Source organism: Penicillium hordei, assembly GCF_028827395.1.
Source record: "Penicillium hordei strain IBT 12815 chromosome Unknown utg000003l_segment0_segment0, whole genome shotgun sequence".
Taxonomy (NCBI): domain Eukaryota; kingdom Fungi; phylum Ascomycota; class Eurotiomycetes; order Eurotiales; family Aspergillaceae; genus Penicillium; species Penicillium hordei.
Window position 1 is genome coordinate 2,347,511 of NW_026623144.1, and position 24,384 is coordinate 2,371,894.

Genomic DNA, 24,384 nt, shown 5'->3' on the forward strand with positions numbered 1-24,384 from the left:
ACTCCTACAATTCTTTTATTTCCTCCCTCGTCAATACATTTACTTATACCAGATTGCTTCATATTTCATGATCTCATCTACTATGTATCCTCCAGTAATATTCAAATAAATGCAAAGAAGTTCATTGCAAGGGAAAACAGTTATCCAATTCATGTCAAAGATCTATATTTGACTATCAAAACCAGGTCAAACAATGAAAACTTCACCCAAATATATACTCCCACCATCCCTTCTTCCACGTTCGTCCAAACCGATGATTGACACACGCGTTGGGATGATTAAATCCACCCGCCTGACTGTGTCTCTGTCCATTTCCCCAAACACTGATTGGTAACACGCATATTCCACCCATAGATTTATTCGGGGCAGCCTCATCAGCCTGAATACAGACAGGATCCCGAAGTCTATGGAATGGAGCCCACGTCACCCGTTCCCTCAAATCTCCAAGTTCAGCAGAGAGAAGATCCCCTATATCCGCATCTGCATCGACAGATTGTCGAACGAACGGATGTGTCAAAGGAAGCGAAGAGGAAAGTGTATCAAGAATAGCATCCGTAAAGACATCAGGCCCGGTAACTCCTAATATAGTCTTTTCATCATACGCTAGACGGGGGACGAAGCTGCTATGTTGACTGTTGTATTGCCTAGTATGTGACAAGACCCGCACGATGGTTTCGCGGAGAAGCGGACTGAAACGACGTGGTGCATACATTGTATACTGTATCAGCCCATAGCTCCTTGTCCAATGCCAGTCGTGCATAAATTGTTGTGAGGCGTATGGCTCATCGACTTCAATCCCAACAACGAGCGATACATCGGGATGAGGAGTGCTTTCTGTGTATTCGTCGGGTGGGGGTGCGAAGAAGGGCTCTAGTGCTGGACAGGTCTTGATGGTGCGAGCGGGGAAGACATCGATGTCTGCGTAGAAGCCTCCGTAGTACCAGAGAATGAGGTATCTGAGGAGGTCTGCTCGGAGAACATTCCGAGGGTAGGATTTGTATATGGTCGCAATTTCGGGGATGGCGGATAGCTCATTGGCCACGAACTCGGTGGCCCTTTTATCACTGACTAACTTTGGGGTTTTAGTGGAAGTCAACCACGTTATGTAGGATGCGATCAGAGTACTTACAGTGTATTCCCACTCTTTATGTTTTCCCTCAAATACTATTGAGTCGTCCCCCCTGTGCTTTTCATTTTTCGCTATCTGCCAGATTCTATCTTCGGATATGTTGCTTTCCTGAATTTCCAATACGGCCTGTTCAATCTCCTCTAGGGCATTTGATAGTTGTTTTTCATATTGAATATCCGGGTTGTTTCTAAATGGAGAACGGTAGAGAAATCGTGGGGTGTCCTCTACTTGGTGCTCTGGGGGTGGTCGGTCTGCGCGGGTATTGTTCTGAGTGGAAGGAGGATCTGGAAGATGATAAAAGAGGAACCATATGAAGATAATAAATGTTATACAAGCTCCACGACGAGTAAATAAGAGTCTAGATGCCTGCACCCTGATTCTTTTAAGGCTCATATTGGTAGGAAAAGGGAAACCGCAGAGAACGGTGACTTAAAGGCTGATTCACGGAATATTGGAATAATTACTGTCGACTCATTTGATGAAAAGAATCACATATAGAGGAAGTTTAAAGATTCACGTTGCATGTTTGAAGGGATAGGAATGAGATATGGCAAACGAGAGAAAGAAAGGAGAGAGAGAAGTGGGAATCAGAATAGCAAACAAATAGCTGTATCAGGCTAAGGATTGAGCTCATGACCAAAGCCCCTAGGTTTCATGCAGCCTTTGACACAAAAGATCAAAGCCTCGATTTTGCCTCCAGTTTCCTTTTAAATATGTAAAAAACCACCTTGCGGTCTAGTTCTTTGTTTGACGGGGGTCTACTTCGGGTCGATCCTTCAACGCTAGACAAGGATTACCCTGTTAAGATTCAATAGTTGATATCTCCCATAATCTGACGGGGGATTAGCTCATTTTTGGGTTGGGTAGAGAGATATTATGGAGGTATGAGATACCATTGCACGAAGTCAAAGTGTGCTGAGATGGTAGCGGATGAGATCATGACTAGTAAGGTCGATCCCCGGTTCTTGGGGTTGTGTTCTAGAGACTTTACCTGGATGCTTGTATAGATTTTGCCTTCTGATATTCCGGTGTGGCCTTCTCATCATATCGAATGAATGCAAGCTCATCGATATTCGTATCAGGGTTGTCGTCTCGGATGACCCCATCGTCGAACAAGGCCCATCACGGACCAAAACTGGAAATCAAAAGAAGAAAACGTTGAATATGAGAGTTTGACCAAACAAATTTAGGGTCAATGAAAACCATTCTATGTAATCATGAAAATGCCACCATTGTCTGCAATTTTGTGCTGTCATGCATTATATCCTGTCGCTTGTGTTCTAGATGAATTGCTTCGTGATTGGCTGCACCTGTCTGTTCTCTTTGTGGGTAGAGAGACTGCTCAACAATATCTGCATTTAGTTTCTGTTCATCTCGGGAAGACGGAGATTGTCCTGTCTATATAGAAACATGTTAAGTATAACAGACAAATGGCCAGAAAAATAAGGAAGGGTGATTGAAGAGAGAAGAACTCTTGAAGCTTGCTACCAACTAACTACATAGTTGATTGGTTGGTTGGTTACCGGACCTGAAGTTCCAGGCATTGACAATTCATTCACACACGACGTTTCGATTATCAGAGATATTCTGATAGAGACATTCAGCTTAAGAAGAAAAAAAAAACCGCTCCAACTAGTGTAGGCTAGCGTATCTTTAGTTATATCCTGCTGGCAGATCGAAAAATCCTGAAGCGAGGATTCTCCTTCGCTGGATGGCTCGGATATTTCTAGATCGAAGCAATTTCCATTTATTTCACCATTGCTCTTTGTATGATTGTAAATCACGATAGCATACTCTGTGTACGGAGTAAGCCGGTGATGTGAAGCCCGAGAGACCGAGCCAATCAGCCAATCAGCGTCATGGCACGGTACGCCTCACCACTATAGCAAAAAGCCGCGATAGAAACTGGGGCCTGGAGGGAGGGAGCTTGGGATTGGTGATGGACATATAAGTAATGCGTAGCACCTTCTTCGAGTCCTCGATTTCCTACATCTTAGACCATCGGGCTTCTACAATTCGCGAAAATCCATTGCCCAAGAACGATGTCCCAAGATTCTAGCAAGAAGAGCCTTGTCGTCCTGGGTGGTTCCTACGGGGGCGTGTCCACCGCGCACTACCTTCTCAAACATGTCGTCCCTCAGCTACCCAACAAAGCTAGTTATCAAGTCATTCTCATCAGCACCTCGTCACAGGCGATATGTCGCCCGGCCTGTCCTCGCGCATTAATCTCAGATGACATGTTCCCTCAGGAGAAACTCTTCGTCGGTATACTACAGCAGTTCGCGCAGTACCCGAAGGACAGCTTTCGTTTCATCCAAGGTACTACGACGAAGCTCAACCACCACGAACGCTACGTCACTGCGAGCCTCAAAGACGGCAGTACCGAGAAGATTGCATACTATGCGCTTGTCATCGCCACCGGCACATCCACCGCGTCACCCTTACTAGGGCTGCACGGCGACTCTGAGTCCCTGCGCGCTACCTGGAAAACCTTCCGCGAAGCTCTCCCCAACGCCAAACACATTGTCATCGCGGGCGGAGGTCCAACCGGTGTAGAGACAGCCGGTGAGCTAGGCGAATATCTCAATGGTCGCGCCGGCTGGTTCGACTCTAAACTGGAGAATCCCAAGGTCACCATTACCCTGGTGACGGCGGGCTCGAAGATCCTCCCCGTCTTGCGGCCCGCAATCGCGAAGAAGGCGGAGAACTTCCTTGCACAGGTTGGTGTGACGGTTGTCACGGGCTCACGCGTTGCAACTGTCTCACCAACTGATGCAGGGACTAAAAGTGCCCTGACGACCAATGCGACGGTGACCTTGGAAGACGGCAAAACACTCGAAGCCGACCTTTATATCCCGGCTACCGGCGCTGTGGCTAATACCGGCTTTATCCACGAGTCCCTGTTGACGGGTAGTGGCTCGGTAGAGACCAATGTATCCACCCTACGTGTGGATAAAGCTGGTGTGCGAGTTTACGCGGTTGGTGATGTAGGATCGCATGCGCGTCCGGCGGTGCATAATATCTTGAATACGGTCCCCACTCTGTGTGCGAATATTAAACGGGATTTGCTTATTGCTGAGGGGAAGGAGGAAAGTTCCGTTGGCGCCGACCGTGTTTTCATGGAGGACACTCGTGAAACTCAGCTTGTGCCAATTGGAAAGAGCAAGGGAGTGGGCGCCGCCATGGGCTTCCAGTTGCCCAGCCTCTTCGTGTGGCTGATCAAAGGCCGGGACTATTGGCTATGGACCACGGGGGACTTGTGGAGTGGCAAGCAGTGGGCTAAAGAGTCGTGAACATTTCCTTTCCTCTCTTTCCTTTTCTTTTTTTTTATGCCGAGGTCAGGGTCGTAGTATATATATATATGTCTACTATTCGGTTAATATTTAAATATCATAACTAATAATATAATGTCAAAGAGGGCAGTCATATCTTTTCTCGTTTATTACCTCTATCATGGATAGATTCACCCAATCGACCTATCAATAATTACAAAATAAGCGAACCCAACAAAGATACCACAATACCCCCCGCACTGGCAAGTGGATATTTATCCCTGTTTGCTGAGCACGTGATTGGCAAGCTATTTTGCGGGGAAACAAGCTTGGAGACGAGAATTCTAAGCACAGAGTCCTCGATACATTTAGTAAAGGAAAAATAAGATTCAAAGGAGGAAAGCTACATGTCTGCCGATCCTAGATAAGCAATTGAAATTGAAAGAAGAAAAAAGAAAGAAGAAAGAAGAAAAAGCAATAAATAAATAAATAAATAAAAATCGGGAATGCATATCGGCGCGCTATAGGCCGAGATCGGGCTGCGATCGACGAGAGCTGATTCACTCTTTATAATTCGAATCCTCCAAATCGCCAAGATTATCCATTTTACTCTTTCAGCCTTGATTTTCTTAGCCGGAACTGCGGAAGTTACCCCACGTTTGAGGCCCGACATATAGCGTAGCACCTCGGTAACATCCCTATATCGGCGAACCTGTGCTTGACTCAAAAAGTCAAACTCCCCCCTTCCTTTCTTTTTTCCCTGTTATTGTTCTTCCAAGCACTTGCGCAGTATCCCAGCGCAATTCACATCCTATCATGGGTGTCTCTGGTATGTTCGATCCTATAATACACCCCGGGTTTCTTTTTTTCGTCCTTTCTAGGGTTTAGTGGCTCAGCGCGCGCCAGCGCATCGTTGCCTTGAAATCCATGCTGACCGGTTCGTATCTTTCCCACACAGAATCGCCCGCCTATAATGGACAACCCATTGACAAGGGCGAAAGTCAGATCAGTTCCGACACGGACTTCGACCTGCCTCCTCTCACCACTACCACCGCGCGGAAGTTGCAAGCCAAGGTAGATTGGCACATCCTACCCTGTCTGTGCATTTTGTATTTGCTTGCCTTTTTGGATCGGTAAGCTTACCATTGGGTCGTGCGACCAGACATTGCTCGGTCCACGGATATCTGACATCATCATCGACCCTTAGAGTTAATATTAGCAATGCCGCTATTCTCGGACTCAAAGAGGATTTGAACATCATCGATGGAACAAAATACAACACCGCGCTCACGATTTTCTTCGTTCCATATATTATCTTCGAGATTCCGTCAAATATTCTGCTCAAGAAGTTGAAGCCTCATGTCTGGCGTAAGTGTTTTGCTCCCTTCGCGCCCCGTGCGATTGAGAGCAAATTTGGTGAGGGCAGCTTGTTAATTCAAATTTAGTGTCGGGATGCATGTTCATGTTTGGCTTGGTCCTGCTCTTCCAGGGTCTGGTACAGAACTGGGGTGGACTGATGGCCACTCGATTCTTTTTGGGTGTCTTTGAGACAGGCATGTTCCCTGGATGTAAGTGCAAATACCAATGATGACTCCTAAGACAGGTGCTAATCACGACCGCCAGGTTTCTATCTGTTGGGCATGTGGTATACACGCTCGGAGGCTCAAAAGCGTTTCAGCTTCTTCTTTAGTTCCACTTCCCTGGCCGGCGCCTTCGGCGGTCTGCTTGCTAGTGGAATCGCAAAGATGGATGGCATGCGCGGCTACAGTGGCTGGCGCTGGGTGTTCATTATCGAGGGCATTTTGACCAGTGTAGTCGCGATCATCCTATTCTTCTTCATTGCTGATTTTCCCGAGGATGTTAAGTGGCTGAATGAGGAAGAGCGCGCATACATGCGTGCCAAATTGGCCAAAGATGTCGGCAAGGCTGCTCACAACGTTCACTTGGGCAAACGCGAGGTTCTGGGTGTGTTCAAGGATTGTAAGCATAGCCCGAATACTCCCTCTTGCATTCAATTGCAGCGCGCTGACTTCCCCCAGACAAGGTCTTTATCGGAGGCTTTATGTACTTCGGATTGATTGTCCCGGCTTATGGTACAGAAATCATTTCCTTATTACCCTCCGAGTTGTCGCTCACTCTCATACAGGATATGCATACTTTGCGCCGTCGATTATCCAGACCTATGGCTACAGTGCGATCAAAACCCAGCTATACTCCATTCCTCCCTGGGCTGCAGCATTCGGCTTCTCAATGGTAATCGCTTTCTGCTCTGACCGACTGCGACACCGATTCATTTTCACCTTGATTCCAATGGCGATCGCCCTTATTGGATTCATCATGCTCCTGACAATCCATAGCAATAATAGTGCGCAATATGGCGCTCTTTTCATGGTCACCAGTGGCTGTTACAGCGCCATGCCCGTCATTGTATGCTGGTTCTCCATGAATTTGGGTGGGCATCATCGACGCAGCGTGGGAACCGCATGGCAGATTGGCTTCGGCAATATCGGTGGAATCATCGCTACGTATTCTTTTGTCGTGAAGAATGGCGTCACGGATGTCCGAACCGGGTATATCATCTGTCTCTCGTTCATTTGTCTCGCCGGACTGGCATGCACGCTCTACATGGCAGCCCTATGGTTTGAAAACAAGAAACGTGACCGCGCTCCTGTTAATCCTGCTACGATTCCCGAGGATGAAGAGGAATATCTGGGCGATTTGGCACCTACATATAGGTACACTTACTGAGAAAATGTGTTGGATAGATATTTTTGGATGACGAACTTTTTCTCATTTTACTTTGGTGGATCTCTTGCGGATTTTGCGAAGCTGCATGAGTGATGAATATTTCGGTATATTTCTCTAATTAACACATGGCTGGTTATACCCAGGCGGGAACATTGGCCATTGGCATCACGAGTCTCACTGGTTCTATTTTGGAGCTATATTATACAGGATACGTTATTCAATAATAGTGATGGCACTCTTCTTCTTGTGAATGTCAAATTTAACGTCATTACTCTACAATCCCCACTCGTTCTTCATGCGTTACATAAATTATTTTTAAATACATCTATGGAGTGAAACCCTATCAAATTTCCTAATCTGGCATAGTCATGTGTCGTCACAGATGGAAGCTTGAAGTGTCACGTGTGGGGCCTAAGCGAGGGCGGCTGAGTCAGCCGCACTGTACGTAAATGCATCTCAGGCCGCCCTCACTTCGTCTTTCTTTCTACTATCTCTGTTTCATCCTCGAAATCGTGAGTAGCTTTCCCAAAGCTTATAATAATATCGAGAGCGATGCACTAACCCAGTCAACAGTTTCAAGATGAGAGATAAGTGGAGAAAGAAGCGTACTCGCCGTCTCAAGCGCAAGCGCAGAAAGATGCGTGCCAGATCGTAAGTCACTCGCACTGTGCGCCGATGGTTTTGCGAAAGGCCATTGGGCATACAATCGACGAAATCGCAATACTAATTCTCAAACCAGCAAATAAACTACTCGCCCCCTCCATCTCAGCTCTCCTTGCCGGAGCTCATGTTTGAACGCTGAACGCGACAATTGACGACGCGACGTTGCGACTTTCGTTTCTTCGTGATACGCCCCTCATTCCAACGAGTTACCTGCACGGACAAGGTTTCCGACCTATCTTCAGAAGAAATCGCAGATCGAATTGACCGAATCCGCTGTTACAACAACAGTCTACCCACATTCCAACACCTCGGATTCATTCACGTCTACGGTCTGATGTCATGCATGGTTATTACTCGGAGGGGCTCCTGTGTTTAGGTGGATGTTGGAGGATCGGTGCAACCCATCGGTCTTTGAGCACGGCATTGGAGTGACTGGTCAATTCTCATTATCTTTACGGCCTTCCTTCGGGCTGGTCAAAAGTTGTGGAGAGGTTTTTTTTCCGGGAGTTTATCAAAAATCCATGGAATAACTCGGAGGTCTTGGTTTAGCTACTGCAGATGAATCGATGACTTGATGAGTGCAATATCTTTTTATTTCATTGTAAATGTAAACCTGTAAGCGGATCATCACTACTACCTCAGTAGCTATCCTCAGCTGTCTTCAGATGTTCGTAGCTATCTGCATATCCCATCGACACCAGCGTGACGCCTCATGTACGTCAATATTTCTTTGTGTGTGGAAAGCCGTAGACTCACCGCTTGCCCGGTCTCCGCTCGTAAAATTTTCTGCCAGACAAGTCCAGACATTTTATTTCACCGCGCTAAAGCCGATTCTCGAGAGCTACGATCTTTTGTTTCTCGTTTTTAACGCCATAATGCCGTCCAATAAAACAGAACACAAGCGCAAGCGCTCATCGGACAATGGCCGTCCAAGCAAAAAGCCTGCGCTACACCAGCTGCCCGCGCTGGCCGCCAGCGTTGTTGAAGATAAGAGCGAGCTGGCACCGGTAATTAGTGAGTTGAAGGCTTTTTTATCCAGGCTGTGAACGTTCTCTAATTAAATTTTGCGTTATAGCCGACACACCCGGTCTCCAAAGCTCGAAATCTCTCCGCTGGAACCCATATATCAAAAGCCGCGCCAATGTCTCCAAGTCTGCGGCGTCAACTCGGAACCCGGGCATCGTCTCTTCAGAGATGCTGCTGCAGTCCTCAGACCATGCCAAGTTGGACTTTGTCGGCCGTGAAGGCACAGGAGACGATACCGACTCGCATGTGAAGCACTATGTCGCAGTCATAGACCCAGAGCGCAAGACATGGAAGGTCGTGGAGGTACGACGAGCGACACTGCGAGGAGCAGTGAGAAGCCGCAAGTCCGAAGAAGACTCGGACGAAGAGATGGTATGTTATCCCATCGACAAATTCCATATATCAGCATCCAACTAACAAGCAACACCAGAACACCATGCGCGCCCAACGCACAGCCTTAACCAACACGTTCGGAACCAAACAATCCCGCAAGGCCGTGCAATCCATGGCCGAGAACGCCCAACTCTCCAACGCCCCCGCCGGCGCCGTCCCTCAAGCCGGCGCAGCCCTCATCTCCTCGCTGCCCGCAAACACAGCCTCCGGCCTCGCCAAGGCCCTCGCCATGCAAGCTGAAGTGCAAGCCGCCAAGCCCCTCCCAACCCCGAACCTCGCCGTCTCGCACCCCTCCGACGTCTACACAATCGAGACCCTCGTCCCAGGAAGCCACTCAACCCTCAGCCAACTAAACGGCGTAGACGACTGGAAGACGCAAGTGGAAGCCGGTCTCGGCGTGACAACCGTCTCGCGCTACGTCTCGAACCGCGTCGGCGCAGTCGTCAACTCAGACAACATAACCCACCTCCAAGTCCTCCGCTTCATCCAGCTGCTCATCGAGTTCGGACGCTCGCTCAAAAACGCAGGCGCGAATGCCAAGGGCGGTGGCCCGGGCAGCAAGCGCCTCCCGCCCCGCGAAGACCTCCGTCGCATCCTATCAAACACCACCGGATCCTCCGTCACGAAGCCCAAGCCCGGCGCTGCTGCAGAGCCTGCTTCCACGGATCTGCTCCCGGAGTCTGTTATCGACGCTGTTCGTCGTCGTTTTGCGCCCAGCGGTGGCTATGTCTCCAAGAACGACTTCACTCTCTTGCACACTACTATCTGTGCGCTCTCGCTGCATATCCCGCCCCAGCCGGCGCGCGACGGTGGTTCCAGCTCGCTTGGTGGTAATGCGCCCAATGAGCTTGCTACGGATCCTTCTGATCTGCGTGATGATCTCCGTCTTGACCCCAATACTATTCATCAGTACTTCCGCGAGCTTGGTTGTCGCATTGATAAGCCTCGTGAGACGGAGTTTGCGAAGTGGAATATTAAGGGTGGACGTGCGGAGGCGCATGCGCGTCGTGTTGCTCGCTTGCGTGTTCCCGTCGAGTTCCCTAAGGTTAGCCGTGGTGGTCGCAAGTAGGGGGTTTGATTTGTGGTTTGGTGGTCTTGAGTTGTCAAGCTTCCTTGGAATATATGGCGCTTTGTGTGTTTCAAAATTGTTACTTTTATCTGTCTCTATATCAATGATACATTGTTACATAGCCAAAGGAATTTACTTGGTCGTTTCTTTCTTTGATTTGATTTTGTGATTGGACCTGTCTATCTGATGATTCAGGTTTATACAATTTACTAAGAAAGGATGTCACTATTGGCTTACATCGCATACCAGGCAATTGAGAACCAGCCTGGTTTTGATCTACTGGTGCTTTCTTATCAATTTCAATGGGCCTGCCGTTTAGAAATAACTTCTTTGTAATTAGAGTGGACGCTGTTTAATCCAGCCATTGTATATATCGGTGCCCTAAATATAAATAAGCAAGGCCATTTCCTCCAAGACTACTACTAATAAGCACTTCTATACTACAAAAAGCCGAAGCCTACATGAAATACAATTCCACTTCAGCTCTGTTCATTTCAACCTCGTCCACTTGAGCCCAATAAATGACACACGATCGATGTAAATACAAGCAGTATATCCAACATTAGTCTTCGTCAAATCATCAATGGCATACATCAACAGACAAAAACACAATTCACGGCTAATCCAAGCCGGAAGATGACTACACCATTTGAACAAAAGCAGACAGGGAGATATGACACAAAGATGTGGGATGGTATGATTGAAGACGGATGCATATGTAAATGTATGTCCGCACAACATAATATTATAGTAAATGAATGGACGGGAATAATGCGACTAGGATTACCCCAACAGACCGAAAAGGGTAGAAGACGGGATTCGTCTGCTCTAGGCGACCACACCAACCGGGGTGGAGTTCATTCCCGAGTAAGCCTTCTCGGTCAGAGGGGTAGCAGCCTTCAGGGATGGCACGGAGGCCTGGGCAGCTGCGTCGTTGAATTCACGAGCGACAGCGCCCTCGAGAGTCTCACCGGCCTGCAGGCCAAGCTGAGCGTCCTCCCAGATGGGCAGGTTGGCGGCCTCGGCGTCTTCAACGCCAACGCCAACAAAACCGCCCTGACTCTTCCAATCGCTGGTGCGCTTGAGGCCTAGGTCATTCCAGACGGCCTGCACGGCCTGCACAAGGTGCTCACGCAGAGGCTTCACGTGGCCTGGGGTGGGGGTGATGCGCAGACGCTCCTCGCCGCGGGGAACGGTGGGGTAGTTGATGGCCTGCACGTAGATACCGTGCTCCTCGAGAAGTTTGTCGGAGGCCTGCTTGGCCAGATCGGCAGAGCCGACTAGGAGGGGGACAATGTGTGAGGGGTTGGGGATGACGGGGATATCCAAATCATTGAAGGCAGTCTTGACTGCACGGGGTGTGGAGTTGCTGGAGGACTCGGTCCCGGGGTTGCTGGGATTGGTACTGGATGGCGGCATCCGCACCAGCCATGGTTGCTGGTGGGAGAGAAGTGGTGAAGATGAAACCAGGGGCAAGGGAGCGGATGGTGTCCACCATCGCTGCCGAGCCTGCAATATATCCACCAACACAGCCGTAGGCCTTGCCCAAGGTACCGGTGATAATGTCAATTCGGTCCTGAACTGTGCCCTTGGTGCTTTGAGGGGAAGCTGTATCCTGCGATGCGTAGACATCATAATCAAGATGTTCAGCAACTCCAGCTCCGTGGGGGCCGTACATTCCTACGGCATGGACCTCATCCAAGAAAGTGATAGCACCGTATTTGTCGGAGAGGTCACAAATCTTTTCAATGGGCGCAATCGATCCGCACATACTGTATACGGATTCAAAGGCAATAATCTTGGGGGTACCAAGTGGCAATGAGGCCAATTTGGCTTCCAGGTCTTCCATATCGTTGTGTTTGAAGACCATCTTCTTCGCGCCAGAGTGTCGAATACCCTGAATCATTGAAGCATGGTTGAGGCTGTCCGAGAGGATGACACAATCGGGCATCTTACTGCCGAGTGTTGCCAGGGTCGCATCATTAGCCACGTAGCAGGAGCTGAAGACCAATGCGGCTTCCTTGCCATGTAACTTGGCCAGTGTATCCTCCAGGGCGACAGCATGCTGGTTATGACCAGAGATATTGCGAGTACCGCCTGCACCGGCTCCATAGGTATCCAAAGTCTTGTGCATGGAGTCCAAGACTTGCGGGTTACGACCCATGCCGAGGTAGTCGTTTGAGCACCAGACAGTCACACGCTCCTCGGTAGAGGTAGTGTGGGCCCGAGGGAACTCCTTGGCGAGACGATTGATGTTGTTGAAGTAGCGGTAGGACTTGTCCTTGTGCTTCTTCTCCAATTCCACGTTATAGAAGTCATTGTAGTTGAATTTCTTGTTGGTTGGGGCTTCCGGGCGGGGAGCGCGAACTGCGGCGCCGGCGGCGGCGGTAGGGGACGAGCGAAGCGGATTGGCCAAGTTAGGGTTTCCTATAGTCAGATTAGAAAAAGCTCAAAGCCCAAGCTTCAGAAACTCAATTTACCTCGCTCATTCTTCTCGTATCCTCCGGAGGCGAGACTGGCGGGGTGACCGCCAGTGGTGTGCAATGCGCGCTTGCCAGTCGGAACTCGCAGAGACTGAATTCCGGAGACACCGGCGGCGCGCGAGGTGAAGCGCTTGGTGCCACTGAGACGGGCACTCTGCACAGCCAGAGCCTTACTCATGACAGGGCAGCGGCGACCCAGAACCTGCAGGTTGGACATGGTTCCGCCTCCCGGGCTGGTGCTAGGACGAGTAGCGGTTGAGAGAGTGCGGAGGGTGGTGGGGGATGTGCGCTTGAGGAAAGGGCACATAGTGCGAGACTGCTGCAAAAGAGCCTCCATGGTTGAATTGAGCCAAAGGTATGAGGAGGAGAGAAAAAAAAAAAGAACACAAAGACAAAAATCCCCGTCAATTCAGGAGATTGTGCAAGTTAACGTATCGAAAACCAGCGGAATCAGAGGGAAAATCAATTGGGTGGGGGCTGCTGACTGATCTAAAGAGCTTACATATGAACGCCTCTGATTGGCCAGGCCAAATCCCGAGGTACGGATATTCCTTCCCGATAACCGCGGGCTTTGCCACTTGGGGACAAGGGCAACACGAGGACGAGAACAGAGAATACAGACACATCCCAAACCCCGTGAAAATTGACTCCACTTTCTTTTTTTTCAACGATAATTTGGATGAATTTGGCTCCCGGAGATTATTTTACTTCGATCATGCCATATTTGATAGGTGTCAAACCTACCTAATTAGGCCTAGTCCCCCTTTGATATTACACATTTCTCTTTTTGAAATTAGTTCGGGATCTACCGCCCACATGACTTCTACCGTATTATTGGCTCTGTTTTAGATCCCGCCTTTTTATTCCGAATTCTGCCGGATTTAAAAACCCCCGGGGCCTAGGCCCCCCGGAGGTCAAAAAAAGTACGATTATGTAATACAAAATGTAAAGGCCGGGACCCCTCGCCACTTCAGACGCCATTTGCTCTTTTCAGGATTCTTCAATTCAAACGGGGTTTGACTACAAAGTGTATTCTCGTTAAGCTATCCCATATTCGGTCCCATATTCGATTCCCTAAACTCTCAATCAATTATTTCCCAGGTTGATCAATACCTCCCATCTTCTACAACACTATTGCTTCAATTTGAGGTTAGGCACCCAGATTGAATTTAGTTTACAAGTTCTTAGTGTAGGAATTTCTAGGTACATTGAAATTTTTATAACACCTTTTCATCATAGCCGTGTATCAAAATCTTGAAGACCATGTCCTCACTGCTTCGTTTGAAGTGTAACAGCCAATACTGTGAGATCTCATAGTCTTGTAGGAAGGATATCGCCAATTTTAGTTTAAAATATTGAGTTGTGCCTATGTCACTGTCAAATTACTCTATTAGAATACTATGTCATATCACCGAAGCCATTATGGGTTGAAGTATCACGGACTTTCTCCACGCAATGGCTTTTCTTTTTTTCAAGACATACATTTTTAGGATCACCCACTAACGTTTGTAAATGTTGCTACTAGTAATAGTGACAGATAGGAAGTGGAAGGCAGGGTACCAGCATCAAATGGTATTGCAAGTGCGAAAGAGATTTTGAGAGTTCTTTTCAAGGTACTCGAGAATAGCAAAGAGACATCAATGGGAGAATCTGATCACTACATATGTGTAATCTAAGGAGATGTTAAAGGGAGTACAACTTAGGAAGAAAACTGCAGAGTTCAATAAACGATAATAATGTAGAATTGAACGTAGCAATCAGGTAGAGTCCCCAGCTTACGCTTGCTTCATCGCGATGCCGAAGAAGCGCTGTTTGACCGAGTTGCAACTTACGTCTGTAATGTGGAATCGACTCTCTTCCAATGTCCAGACAGCCTAAACGAGTGCGAGACGCCGTGCTAAAATATATGACAATGCAGGATTTGACATCCGGTGAGATCGCTATAGTCGAGAACCCTATCGAATATAGTTTCTAGATAGAGAGCACGATGAATCCAATTCCTTTATTGCGTGGCCTTCTAGCAAAGTGGTTTTTGAGCTTTTGCTTCTCAAAACGCTAGCGCGTGAACTACGGACCGCATCGAACTAGATCGCCTACCACGAAACTTAGCATCCCCTACAGGGCCAAGCATAATCCTTCCTCCAGATCAGAATTCAGTCATTCCGATGTCATTATCATTTTGACGTCGCTTCATTATTATTATTATTGCGCCGGGTTGGAGGATGATGAGTTCGTTTTGGCATTCAAGCACCTTCTTGACTCCGATAATGCCGTCGTGGGATATCAAGCATGAATTCAAAAAGCACCGTCAAGACTAAGTGAGCAAGAGATTAAACGTGAGAAAGGGAGAGAGAAACACCACCACTCAAGAACCACTTGGTCGGTACAGTTTGCTGGACATTTGATAGTCTGCATTTCAGAGTTGCGTTTGCTTCTCTTTCTTCTTTCTTTTGCTTCACTTCCTTGTTTGTTTTGCTTCTCTTTGCTTTGCTTGTGCCTTATTTCCCTGGGTTTCTAAAGACCCCAATGATCTTCTTTGTTGGAAAATAATACACCTCACCTCCTTGATCTTCTAACGCCTCAAGAGGCCCAGGCTACTTACATTTCTATAACCTGTTGAAAAGATGGATACCTCCACGGCGACTGAGAGGCAAAAGAACATTTGATGAAAATTGACGGTAGGTAGATCTTCATTTACATATATCATCTATGATCACACATGGTCTTCTCCTCACGTCTGGTGGCGAGAACCTGCCACAGTCTGATACCACCAGGCTTGAAGATGACGTCGAGGTCATAAATCACCACCCAGCCGCGGCTAAGGCATCATCGTTTGGACAATATCAGACATGGAGTTCTCATTGGCAAATGCCAATGGATAATGGAATGTGCCGCGAACTACCAGCAACCATGAGACGGCGATCGGGGAATACGCCGCCCTGATCTGCTCTATATACCCATTACCAATACCAGCCATTAAGCCCAGAGATGCAGCGGCCAGATATTGGAAGGTCCCTGGCGACGTTCCGAAAGTTCTATAGCTGGGAGATTGGACTGCACTTGAAGTCATCAATGACCTGGATCGCTACTCAGGTGGCGTTCGATTTAGCAGTTAGACAACATCAGACAACTATGGAATGACTGGGGAATACGATGCCCTGCTCTGCTTTATATACTTATAATCAACGCCGAGCATCCAACCTGGAGTTGCAGTGTGTGCAAGCTTGGAAGAGCCATGATGATACTCAAGAATTCTGCTGCCAGCGGATTGGACATAGCAGACGCCATGTCACACTTGGGTATAAATTGCCCAAGTGGTTGAACTATGCTGAAGTACTTACTACCTGTCAACGTCAATTGCTGAGCTCATGTAAAGTAACTGACCAATTACAGAGAAATGGAAGACGCGGTATCTTCCTAAAATGGGGGAATCACAAATGGCGATCACCAGTGTCTAAGCGATAGCCTTGAGTCTGTTAGAAAAGACTCACTTTTTCCCACCATAGCCGAAATGGCCCGAACGACCATATGCACGGTTGTCAATAGTGAGAAAGAAACCTTTGTTACAGAGCCGATATGGTCCGCTCCGATCTACTGCACCCATCTAATCAGAGGTGCAGTGGGAAGAGGTTGGAAGATTCATAGAGCGAAAACAATTCTAGAGGTGAATCAGCTGCCCCCTTTCTACACTACTATATATACCACCACCCTTATCCCTTCTTCCCTTTTTACTGACATGTATTATCTCATAGAAGGAGACCGAATCTCACCCCGCTTATTGGGACCCCTGCTCATCACTACTTGGCCATCCACATGATGCACTCTCAAATCATGTCCGGACAGCAGACAGATAGATGAATCCGCAGGCTATTCTGCTCATACCTTCCAAGTTATCTTCTCTTCGCTAGTGACCTATCTACCTAGACCGCAACAAGGACCGAGAATCCTACTAGCTGATCCGACGCAAAAAGCAGGCTCAACCACATCCCCATGCAGAAGAAAGAAGGACTGCGCAGTTCGTGTGATAGATAAGATACAATAGTGGCAGATCGGTAGCGACACTTTGCATGTCCCATGAGCCGAGCAGGCTAAGCGAGGATGAGGAATAGGTGGCCACTCCTTCCTTGCCCAATGCTGTCGTCCGTCGAACAGCAATACGACAATACGACGTGTTCCTAATTCCCCGGTTGGTTCAGCGACACGAGAAAGCCCTCTGGATGGACCAATCAAATTCTGACTATGTCTCCTCGTATTGGTCATAGTAATAGTACGTAGTTACTCGACAGACACCGCGGGTTATGTACGGATAAAGCGGGAGCTCCACCACGAGTTCCGAAGTGAGACCGAATTACGACCGGGGGCGGGTTAGTAGATTAGTAGACATGGTAGGAAATAGAATGACGAATATTCTTGATCTGGTGTTTTAATGCTATTGTTTCTGTTGTAAGCGCTGCGTGCGGTTGGGTTTGAGAAAGCAGATCTACTCGGAGGCGAAGTCTATAGTAGTTGGTATTTGAGGCGCGAGAGAAAACGGACCCCGTGTAAGAACACAGACTATTATGTATAACTAGCTTTCTTTAGATTTAGGTCCTGTATGGGCTTCAAGGGGTTGTTGGTAGACAAGGCTGGCAACCTGAGTATAAGTCCTATTTGCCAAACTTGGAAACCACAAATCTAACTTCACCATCACCACATCAGTACCACCACCATTAATAACTCTAGCAGCACACTACACACTGCAACGACATCTAATCCTACGAGTTCACCAAGCCAAAAACCAAGGGTATAAGAGTCCATCAAACCAATACATTGACACTCATAACCAAACTAAAACACTCGCGCCCTTTTTGAACATTGAACATACAAGCGAGTCAAAAAGCCAAAATAGGAAAAAAGAGGTGTGAAAAGAGAACAACAATGTAGAATGGGGAGAAAAAGAAAGAAAAGAACAAATCACAAGTTCACACCGAACTCAGCACAACCACCCATGAACCACAATCCAAAGCCAGGATCAAGTCTATCGGGGGAACAAAGAAACACGTCTTTTCATCATTGCATCAACCACCCTGAGGCACCAGACTTTGGGACATGTCCATACTGAACCCACATCGCCGTTCCAGAACATAGTCAAGGTATTGTATGATAATACAGAGCAGTTCACATGTATCTGCCGTTTGAGAAGATAAGAAGAAAAGGGGAAGGGAAGGTAGAAGATAAGGAGAAATGGGAATAACAAAACACAAAAGAAAATAAGAGAAGAGAAGAAGATTTGACATTAAACGCCGTTCCGGATTGCATTAGTTGACAAGTCATTGAATTAATCAAGGCCGCCGTCGCCGTCGATCAGACGGAGACGCTCTTTCGTGGTCTTAGCTCGTTTCGACGTGCCTTTGCCGGGACCACGGCCGCGTCCGCGCTTTGCGGGCGTTGCTGAAGGTGTCTCGACAGGCTCCTCGGCAGGCGTAGCAGCCCCTGAGGGTTTGGCGCTGGCGTCGTCAAAGTTACCCTCGCCTATATAATCGATTAGTATGGATGTCAATTGCAATGGGGTGGGGGGTTCTCACCTTCATGATACATGTCATCCAGCGTAAGATCCCGCTTGCGCTTCTGAGCGGCCTTCTTCCCGCCCTTAGCACCAAGGGTCTCACCGCGTTCGATGGCTTCCTTCTCCTTTTGCTCGATGAGTTCGGCCTCGTCGTCGTCTGCAAGCCACAGGGCAATGTCCTTAGTGCGGTTCTCGCGAGCACGGGTGTTGAAGTCGACACCGCCAGAAGCACCACCGGTAATGACAACGCGTTGCACTTCTTCCTTCTGCAAGGCACGCTTGCGGATACGTTCTTCGATGGTGCCGCGGGTGATAAGACGGTAGACAGTGACCTGGCGAGTTTGGCCCAAACGATGGGCACGATCCATAGCCTGGGAATCGATGGTAGGATTCCAATCGGAGTCGTAGAAGATGACAGTGTCGGCTGCCGTCAGGTTGATACCGAGACCACCGGCACGAGTCGAAAGCAAGAAGACGAAGATCTCCGGGTTGGACTGGAAGTCTGCGACAGTGTCGCGGCGGTCTTCCAGCTTGGTACTTCCGTCCAGTCGGCAGTACTTGAAGTTCCGGTATGTCAAGTACTCCTCCATCAGATCGATCATGCGTGTCATCTGGAAGTAGAGGAGCACGCGGTGGCCACCGGGCTTGAGCTCCCGCAGCAGCTGGTCCAATTTGGCCAGCTTGCCTGAATCTGTTACGAAACGGCGCATCGATGGTACCTCGATGTGGCTGTAGCGGCCCTTGACCGAGACCGGTGGCGGCAACATAGGAGCGTGAGAGTAAGGGGCAGGATCGAGCTTCTTGGCGAGAATTTGCTCCTCAACTTGCCTGCTGCAGTATCCAGATAGTGCTTGGCGGACAGACGGATTGAACAGAGCATGATTGGATTCCAGTAATACCTGTTGACCGGAAGAGGACATGGTGATGGGGGGCGCTGAAGCTTTAGGACCAGCGCAAGGCTCAATCAGGGGAAGGCCTTGGTCTTCGAATGAGGAGCGCGAAACAGTCATGAGATCCTTCATTCGGCCCTCAACGGCGATATCTCGAACAGCCTGGTGATCATTACGATCGACAATGTTCAACATCGAATGAGATAACACAGAGTTCTTTGAATCGTCACTCTCATCATAAATGACATTCAAAGCAGAAAGCCTATTTGGCTTGCTGCGACGACGCTCGGCGCGCTCGTAGACGCCAAGTCGTGCTATCTCGCTTGCTTCTCCTGCAGAAGTGTCGACGAAACGCAAGAAAGAGAACGCACCGTTGTCACGTGCGCTCTTCTGAATGTTTTCCGGTGTCCAAACGTTCATCAGCTGGGACAGGTACTTGGTTTGGAAGCCCACACGAGGATTATCAGAACCAGGAAGATCAAGTCGTCCGGTAGAGCTGCACAATAGGCGTGGCAACTCGTATTCGATCAAGTTCTGGGTCGAATAGCGAACATCGACAAAGTTTCCTTCACGAACGAAGGAAGCAGTTTCCGCAAAGGATGCAGCGGAGAAGGGGGATTTTGTTTCCGCACGTTCGAAGAGATCGGGGTGGTTACAGACTTTGCGGAATTGCATAACCAAATTCATCAATGTGCTGCTGTCGGTGTCGTCACCAGTGGCAGCCTTTTCGATGAGGTCGATGATGCTGACACGGTTACGCAAATTGGAGTACAAGGCACGTTGGCGGTATGTCAAGTCGCAGAAGATGTCCTTCTCAACCTTGTCTCCAAGTTCTTGCTGGACGTTCTTCTTGACACGACGCAACATGAAAGGTTTCAAAATCATGTGAAGACGCTTGAGTTGATCCTCGTTGAGCTTGGTGTTACTCTGGGCGTGCGACTCAATGTCCTTGGAGAACCACTCGCTGAACTCGTCGTGGGAATCGAACAGAGTTGGCATAATAAAGTGAAGCAGGGCCCATAGTTCTTGCATGTTATTTTGGATTGGCGTACCCGTCAACAGAAGACGATTCCGGCAGCTGAAGCCCAGCAGGTTCTTCCATCGCGAACTTGAAGAGGACTTGATAGCTTGAGCTTCGTCAAGGATCATGTATTGCCACTTCACCTTCTGGAAGTACTGCGCATCAAGAACGACAAGCTGGTACGAGGTGACTAGAACGTGGAATTCCGAGTCACGGTTATAGGTGATGTGCTTGCGATCCCAGAACTTTCGCAGGATCTTGCGGTCCTTGGCATTACCCCAGTAGGGAAGCACCTTGATGTTCGGAACGAACCGCGTAATCTCCTGCTGCCAGTTGTGCAGTGTGGATGCTGGCGCAATGACCAGGAAAGGTCCCCAGATGTTATGCACCTCGGCCAAGTAAGCCATGACGGAAATGGACTGGATGGTTTTACCCAGACCCATCTCATCTGCCAGGATACCGTTGATACCCTGCTCGTACAAATTGACAAGCCAGTTAAGACCCTTAAGCTGGTACTCTTTGAGCTGAGCATTCAACATGGTCGGCTGCGAAATCTCAATGTCACCCAGACTAGTCGGGTTCTGGAAGTTCATCTCTCCGTCGTCGAATGCAGCCATATTATCTCCCTCTCCCTGGTTGTTGAAGGCACGGGCTCGGTCCTGGGCCTCCTGCACAGCGTTTTGCGCATTAGCCATGGCAGCTTGTTGCAGCACAGTTTCATCTTCAGCGTCGAAGTCAAGGTCCTCAAATGCAGTGGTCTTGGCATTCGTGTTGGCCACACTGTCTGGAAGGCTGATTGTGTGGGCGTTTGGCTTGCCTGGTTGAACGGTCTCCCCGGTGGCGGCTACCGCGCCGTCTCCCTGGGCTTCGTCGGTCTTGATCTTGCGCCCGATAAAGTGAGAGTACAGCTCTGTTTGCGAAATAAGGAAGTTGAGCTTGCGCTTCTGTCGGTTGGCCTCGCGGTCCGCCTCCGCCTTCTTGGCTGATTCAAGCTCTTGCTTCTCTGCCACACGACGCAAGTCACGTTCCTCACGCTCGTTGCGTTTCCAGAAGGACATCATTTCACGCATCGTCCGCTTGGCACGAGCTTGAGTATCCTTAGTGCTCTTGTTCGTGCGCTCTTGCCACTTGCGAGACTGCTTGCTGGCCAGCTGAGCCGTCTTACGCAAATTCTCCTGGCGGGTGGAGAGGGAGGTGGTTTTGATGCGGTAAACCTTCGGAATATCCTTGCGCGCGATATCGCGCCAGATCTGTTCGTAGATCTGGTTGTAACCCTTGCTGTCATAGTGTAGCTGCGACATGGGAGTACCTTCCTTTGAACGTCGAGCATCCTTTCTCGTACTTGGGGTGAGATACAGGTCGTCGTCCAACCCAGCATTCCAAGCTGCCTCGGCGAGATCCTTCTCGGCCTGCTTCTGCTCCTTGGACTTCTTGGGACGAGTGACAGGACCGGCGCGGCCTGACCTGCGTCGGCTGGGCGAAGAACGGCCGATATGGAATTGACTCGTCGTCCCACCTTCGAGGTTGGGAGCAAGCGGTGTGACCTCACCGAGCTCATCCTGGCCATCACCGCCCTCCAGGGCGCGCTTGGTGGTGCGGATTTTCTTCTGGGCGCGCTCAGCTTCGCGCAGGAACTTGGCCCTTTCCCCGGGTTCCTGGGCCTTGCTTGCCTTGCGCTCGGCCTCCAGCTTCTTTTGCATTTCTTGGCGCACGGTGTTCTCGCGACGGCGCTTGCGCTGCATGTCCTTCTTCCGTTCCTTTTCATCCTGGATCTCCTTTTGTTGAACTTCGGCCATAACAGCACCCTCGTTGAGGACTCGGAATCTCTCGGTGCCAAGAATGGCTTGTCTTTCGAAGGATCTACCTAGATCGATGAGAAATTCGTTGCGGCGACGCTAAGCATTTGTTAGTATGGGCAATTGGCTCGACATGAAACTACTCCCAGACAACTTACCTTTCGTCGCACTTCCTCTGCGCGGCTGCTTTCCACCGACCGTTTGTAACCTTTCTCCCGATACCGTTCCTGTTCCGCCTCGAAACCAGGTTCTTCAACGTCGCTCTTCTCGGCGTGATCGATCTCGGCCGCAGCCCGGTTGACCTGTTCCAGGTCCACGCCGGGCGGGAAGGGTTTCCGGAGAGGTGCACGAGGAACGGGCGCAGGGTATTCGACATCGGGCTTAGCGAACCCATTGGTGGCCTGTGGTGCTCTCGGGGCATCGATGCGTTTCTCAATGTCTAAACGGTGATCGTGTTTTTGAGGCATAGATGCCGGCGTAGAGCTGTGATCTAGGTGTCGGTGTGTAAAGATGGGGGGAGCATGCGGCGTGTGGGCGGAGACGGGGGCCGGGAGAGGCGATGGCTTTCTCGCAGGCTGCTCGTCCGACGGGCCTGAAAGAATACTGGCGAACGACATGGGGTCTGCGGCTCGGGCAGGCTTCTGCGATGCAAGGACGGGTTAGTGAGATGGTAAGATATTCAAGGATCCGGGTAATGCCTACAGCTTCATGCGGCGAGGCCGGTCTCGGCTCCCGCATCATCGGAGGTCCATATCCAGCACCATTGCCTCGCATCCGATACGGTGATTCGGACTCCCTAGTGGGAGATTGCGAATGGCCTTCTGGGCGGCTGGGCGGGTGACCATGGGGTGTCGCAGAGCCGTACGGCGAGGCACCGTTGCCCGTGATCACGGAGCTGGAGTAAGGGCGCGGAAGTGGTAACTGAGAGCCGGCCGAGTGTCCCTGGTATTGCGAAGACTCCGGGTGAGACGGGTGAGGTGGCGCACTCCCGTTTAACGGCGGCGGCAATGTCGATGGCATCGGGGACGCGTGTGAAAAGTGCGGGCTTCGCGCGACGGAGGATGGGCCAAATGCGGGTGGGGTCTGGGGAGGGTGCTGGTGGTATTGCTGCGGTTGCGGTTGTTCATTGCTTGGGTAATACGGGTGGTTCTTATTCGGAGAGGTGTAGGCCGGATACCGCTGCTGCTGAGTCGGGGACTGGGCGTTGTATGGCGGAGGGCCCGTCATGATGGCCGCGGTCCCCGGTTACGGGTCGAGCGCGTCGAAGGCTGGTCACTCGGGTCGAGCTAGAGTCTGGGGTGGTGAATTGAGGAGGAAGAGACCAAGACCCCTGCTCAGAGACACCTGTCAAGGGGTTCCGTCGGTCTAGTGACGCGGCGTCAGTTGTTGGTTTCAGGTATGTGTTTCGGAGTGAAGAGGGATGAAAGAGAGAGATGGAGGAAGAAAGCAAGCCATAAATACCTGATGGAGGGATGGATTCGTTTGTGGTGGGAAGATGCAGGAAGAAGGGAAGTTTCCGTGGAGCCCAAGAAAGAGAATGCGCGGGTCTAGGCGAGCTGATGCAGGGGCGATGGGGGGGGGAGGATGAGAAGGGAGAGATGGGGGAATGGGGAAATTACTGGGGAAGTTGACGGTGGAAAAGACGGGAAAGACAAACTCGTCGAGGTAAAAGGGGAAAAAGTGACGAGAGTTGGCATTTCTCGTGAATCTCTTCTTTCGTCTGGGGTATTTCACCTCCGGCATCCCGGGGGTTAAATCCGAACAGGTTCTTTTCTAGTGCAAGGAGTAGATTTTTCTATTCTAGATGAGCTGTTTCAATTGTTTCATATTGTTCTATATCATTTTTTATTTCTGGCTGGTCGATAATTCCAGGGTTGTGCCCCGATCTCACTCAGAGTCCATACAAACACCTCGTAGAGCACAGAGGTGGTGAGGACGAACATTATGAACATGCGATATTTTTTTTTTTTTTTTTTTTTTTTTTTCTTCTACTTCAAATGGTTTCGAATGTGTACAAATATTCCAAGTTCTCCGTCCTAGAATCAAAATCTTTGAGTCCTTCCCCGGTTTGACTCGACAATCGGTGATCCGAGTTTATCGTGAGCTCGCCTTATCCGCCCTTTCTGTAGAGACGCCAAGGTTCACTGAATTCATGATCTGCCTATTTTCACTATTTTTGGATTTCATACCTTGGTGGAATCAGAGATTGATATTGATGATATCTATACATCTTCTATCCATCTCCTATCTCCTATATATATTACTGGAATTACTAAATACCCTTGGAAGGTAAAGTCACTTATATAGAAGTCTTCTTCCTAGGGGCATCGCCGTGGGCATCAGGACATC

At 49.4% G+C, this 24,384-nt stretch overlaps 7 protein-coding genes across 7 annotated transcripts; 4 read left to right on the top strand and 3 right to left on the bottom strand.

Annotated features, from left to right (window-relative positions):
- Positions 1-202: 202 nt before the first annotated feature.
- Positions 203-1,522, bottom strand: N7537_006124 (uncharacterized protein; the record flags this gene model as incomplete). The annotated part of the gene is made up of 2 exons (XM_056897181.1): positions 203-1,072; positions 1,130-1,522. The coding sequence occupies 2 exons, from the start codon at positions 1,520-1,522 to the stop codon at positions 203-205; spliced, it is 1,263 nt and encodes a 420-aa protein (XP_056752966.1).
- A 1,649-nt stretch (positions 1,523-3,171) lies between these two features.
- Positions 3,172-4,422, top strand: N7537_006125 (NAD(P)/FAD-dependent oxidoreductase; the record flags this gene model as incomplete). The annotated part of the gene is made up of 1 exon (XM_056897182.1): positions 3,172-4,422. One exon carries the CDS (start codon positions 3,172-3,174, stop codon positions 4,420-4,422), a length of 1,251 nt encoding a protein of 416 aa, XP_056752967.1.
- A 906-nt stretch (positions 4,423-5,328) lies between these two features.
- Positions 5,329-7,149, top strand: N7537_006126 (putative MFS transporter; the record flags this gene model as incomplete). The annotated part of the gene is made up of 6 exons (XM_056897183.1): positions 5,329-5,534; positions 5,609-5,769; positions 5,847-5,969; positions 6,025-6,381; positions 6,441-6,494; positions 6,548-7,149. 6 exons carry the CDS (start codon positions 5,329-5,331, stop codon positions 7,147-7,149), a joined length of 1,503 nt encoding a protein of 500 aa, XP_056752968.1.
- A 1,538-nt stretch (positions 7,150-8,687) lies between these two features.
- Positions 8,688-10,300, top strand: N7537_006127 (DNA-directed RNA polymerase I subunit RPA49; the record flags this gene model as incomplete). The annotated part of the gene is made up of 3 exons (XM_056897184.1): positions 8,688-8,826; positions 8,888-9,210; positions 9,269-10,300. The coding sequence occupies 3 exons, from the start codon at positions 8,688-8,690 to the stop codon at positions 10,298-10,300; spliced, it is 1,494 nt and encodes a 497-aa protein (XP_056752969.1).
- Positions 10,301-11,128: 828 nt separating this feature from the next.
- hemA (5-aminolevulinic acid synthase HemA) lies at positions 11,129-13,120 on the bottom strand (the record flags this gene model as incomplete). The annotated part of the gene is given in 3 exon segments (XM_056897185.1): positions 11,129-11,693; positions 11,707-12,727; positions 12,781-13,120. The coding sequence occupies 3 exon segments, from the start codon at positions 13,118-13,120 to the stop codon at positions 11,129-11,131; spliced, it is 1,926 nt and encodes a 641-aa protein (XP_056752970.1).
- A 2,372-nt stretch (positions 13,121-15,492) lies between these two features.
- Positions 15,493-15,726, top strand: N7537_006129 (uncharacterized protein; the record flags this gene model as incomplete). Its single annotated transcript, XM_056897186.1, has 1 exon — positions 15,493-15,726. One exon carries the CDS (start codon positions 15,493-15,495, stop codon positions 15,724-15,726), a length of 234 nt encoding a protein of 77 aa, XP_056752971.1.
- Positions 15,727-18,100: 2,374 nt separating this feature from the next.
- Positions 18,101-23,262, bottom strand: ino80 (chromatin-remodeling ATPase INO80; the record flags this gene model as incomplete). The annotated part of the gene is made up of 4 exons (XM_056897187.1): positions 18,101-18,294; positions 18,348-22,134; positions 22,194-22,676; positions 22,738-23,262. 4 exons carry the CDS (start codon positions 23,260-23,262, stop codon positions 18,101-18,103), a joined length of 4,989 nt encoding a protein of 1,662 aa, XP_056752972.1.
- Between the last annotated feature and the right edge of the window lie 1,122 nt (positions 23,263-24,384).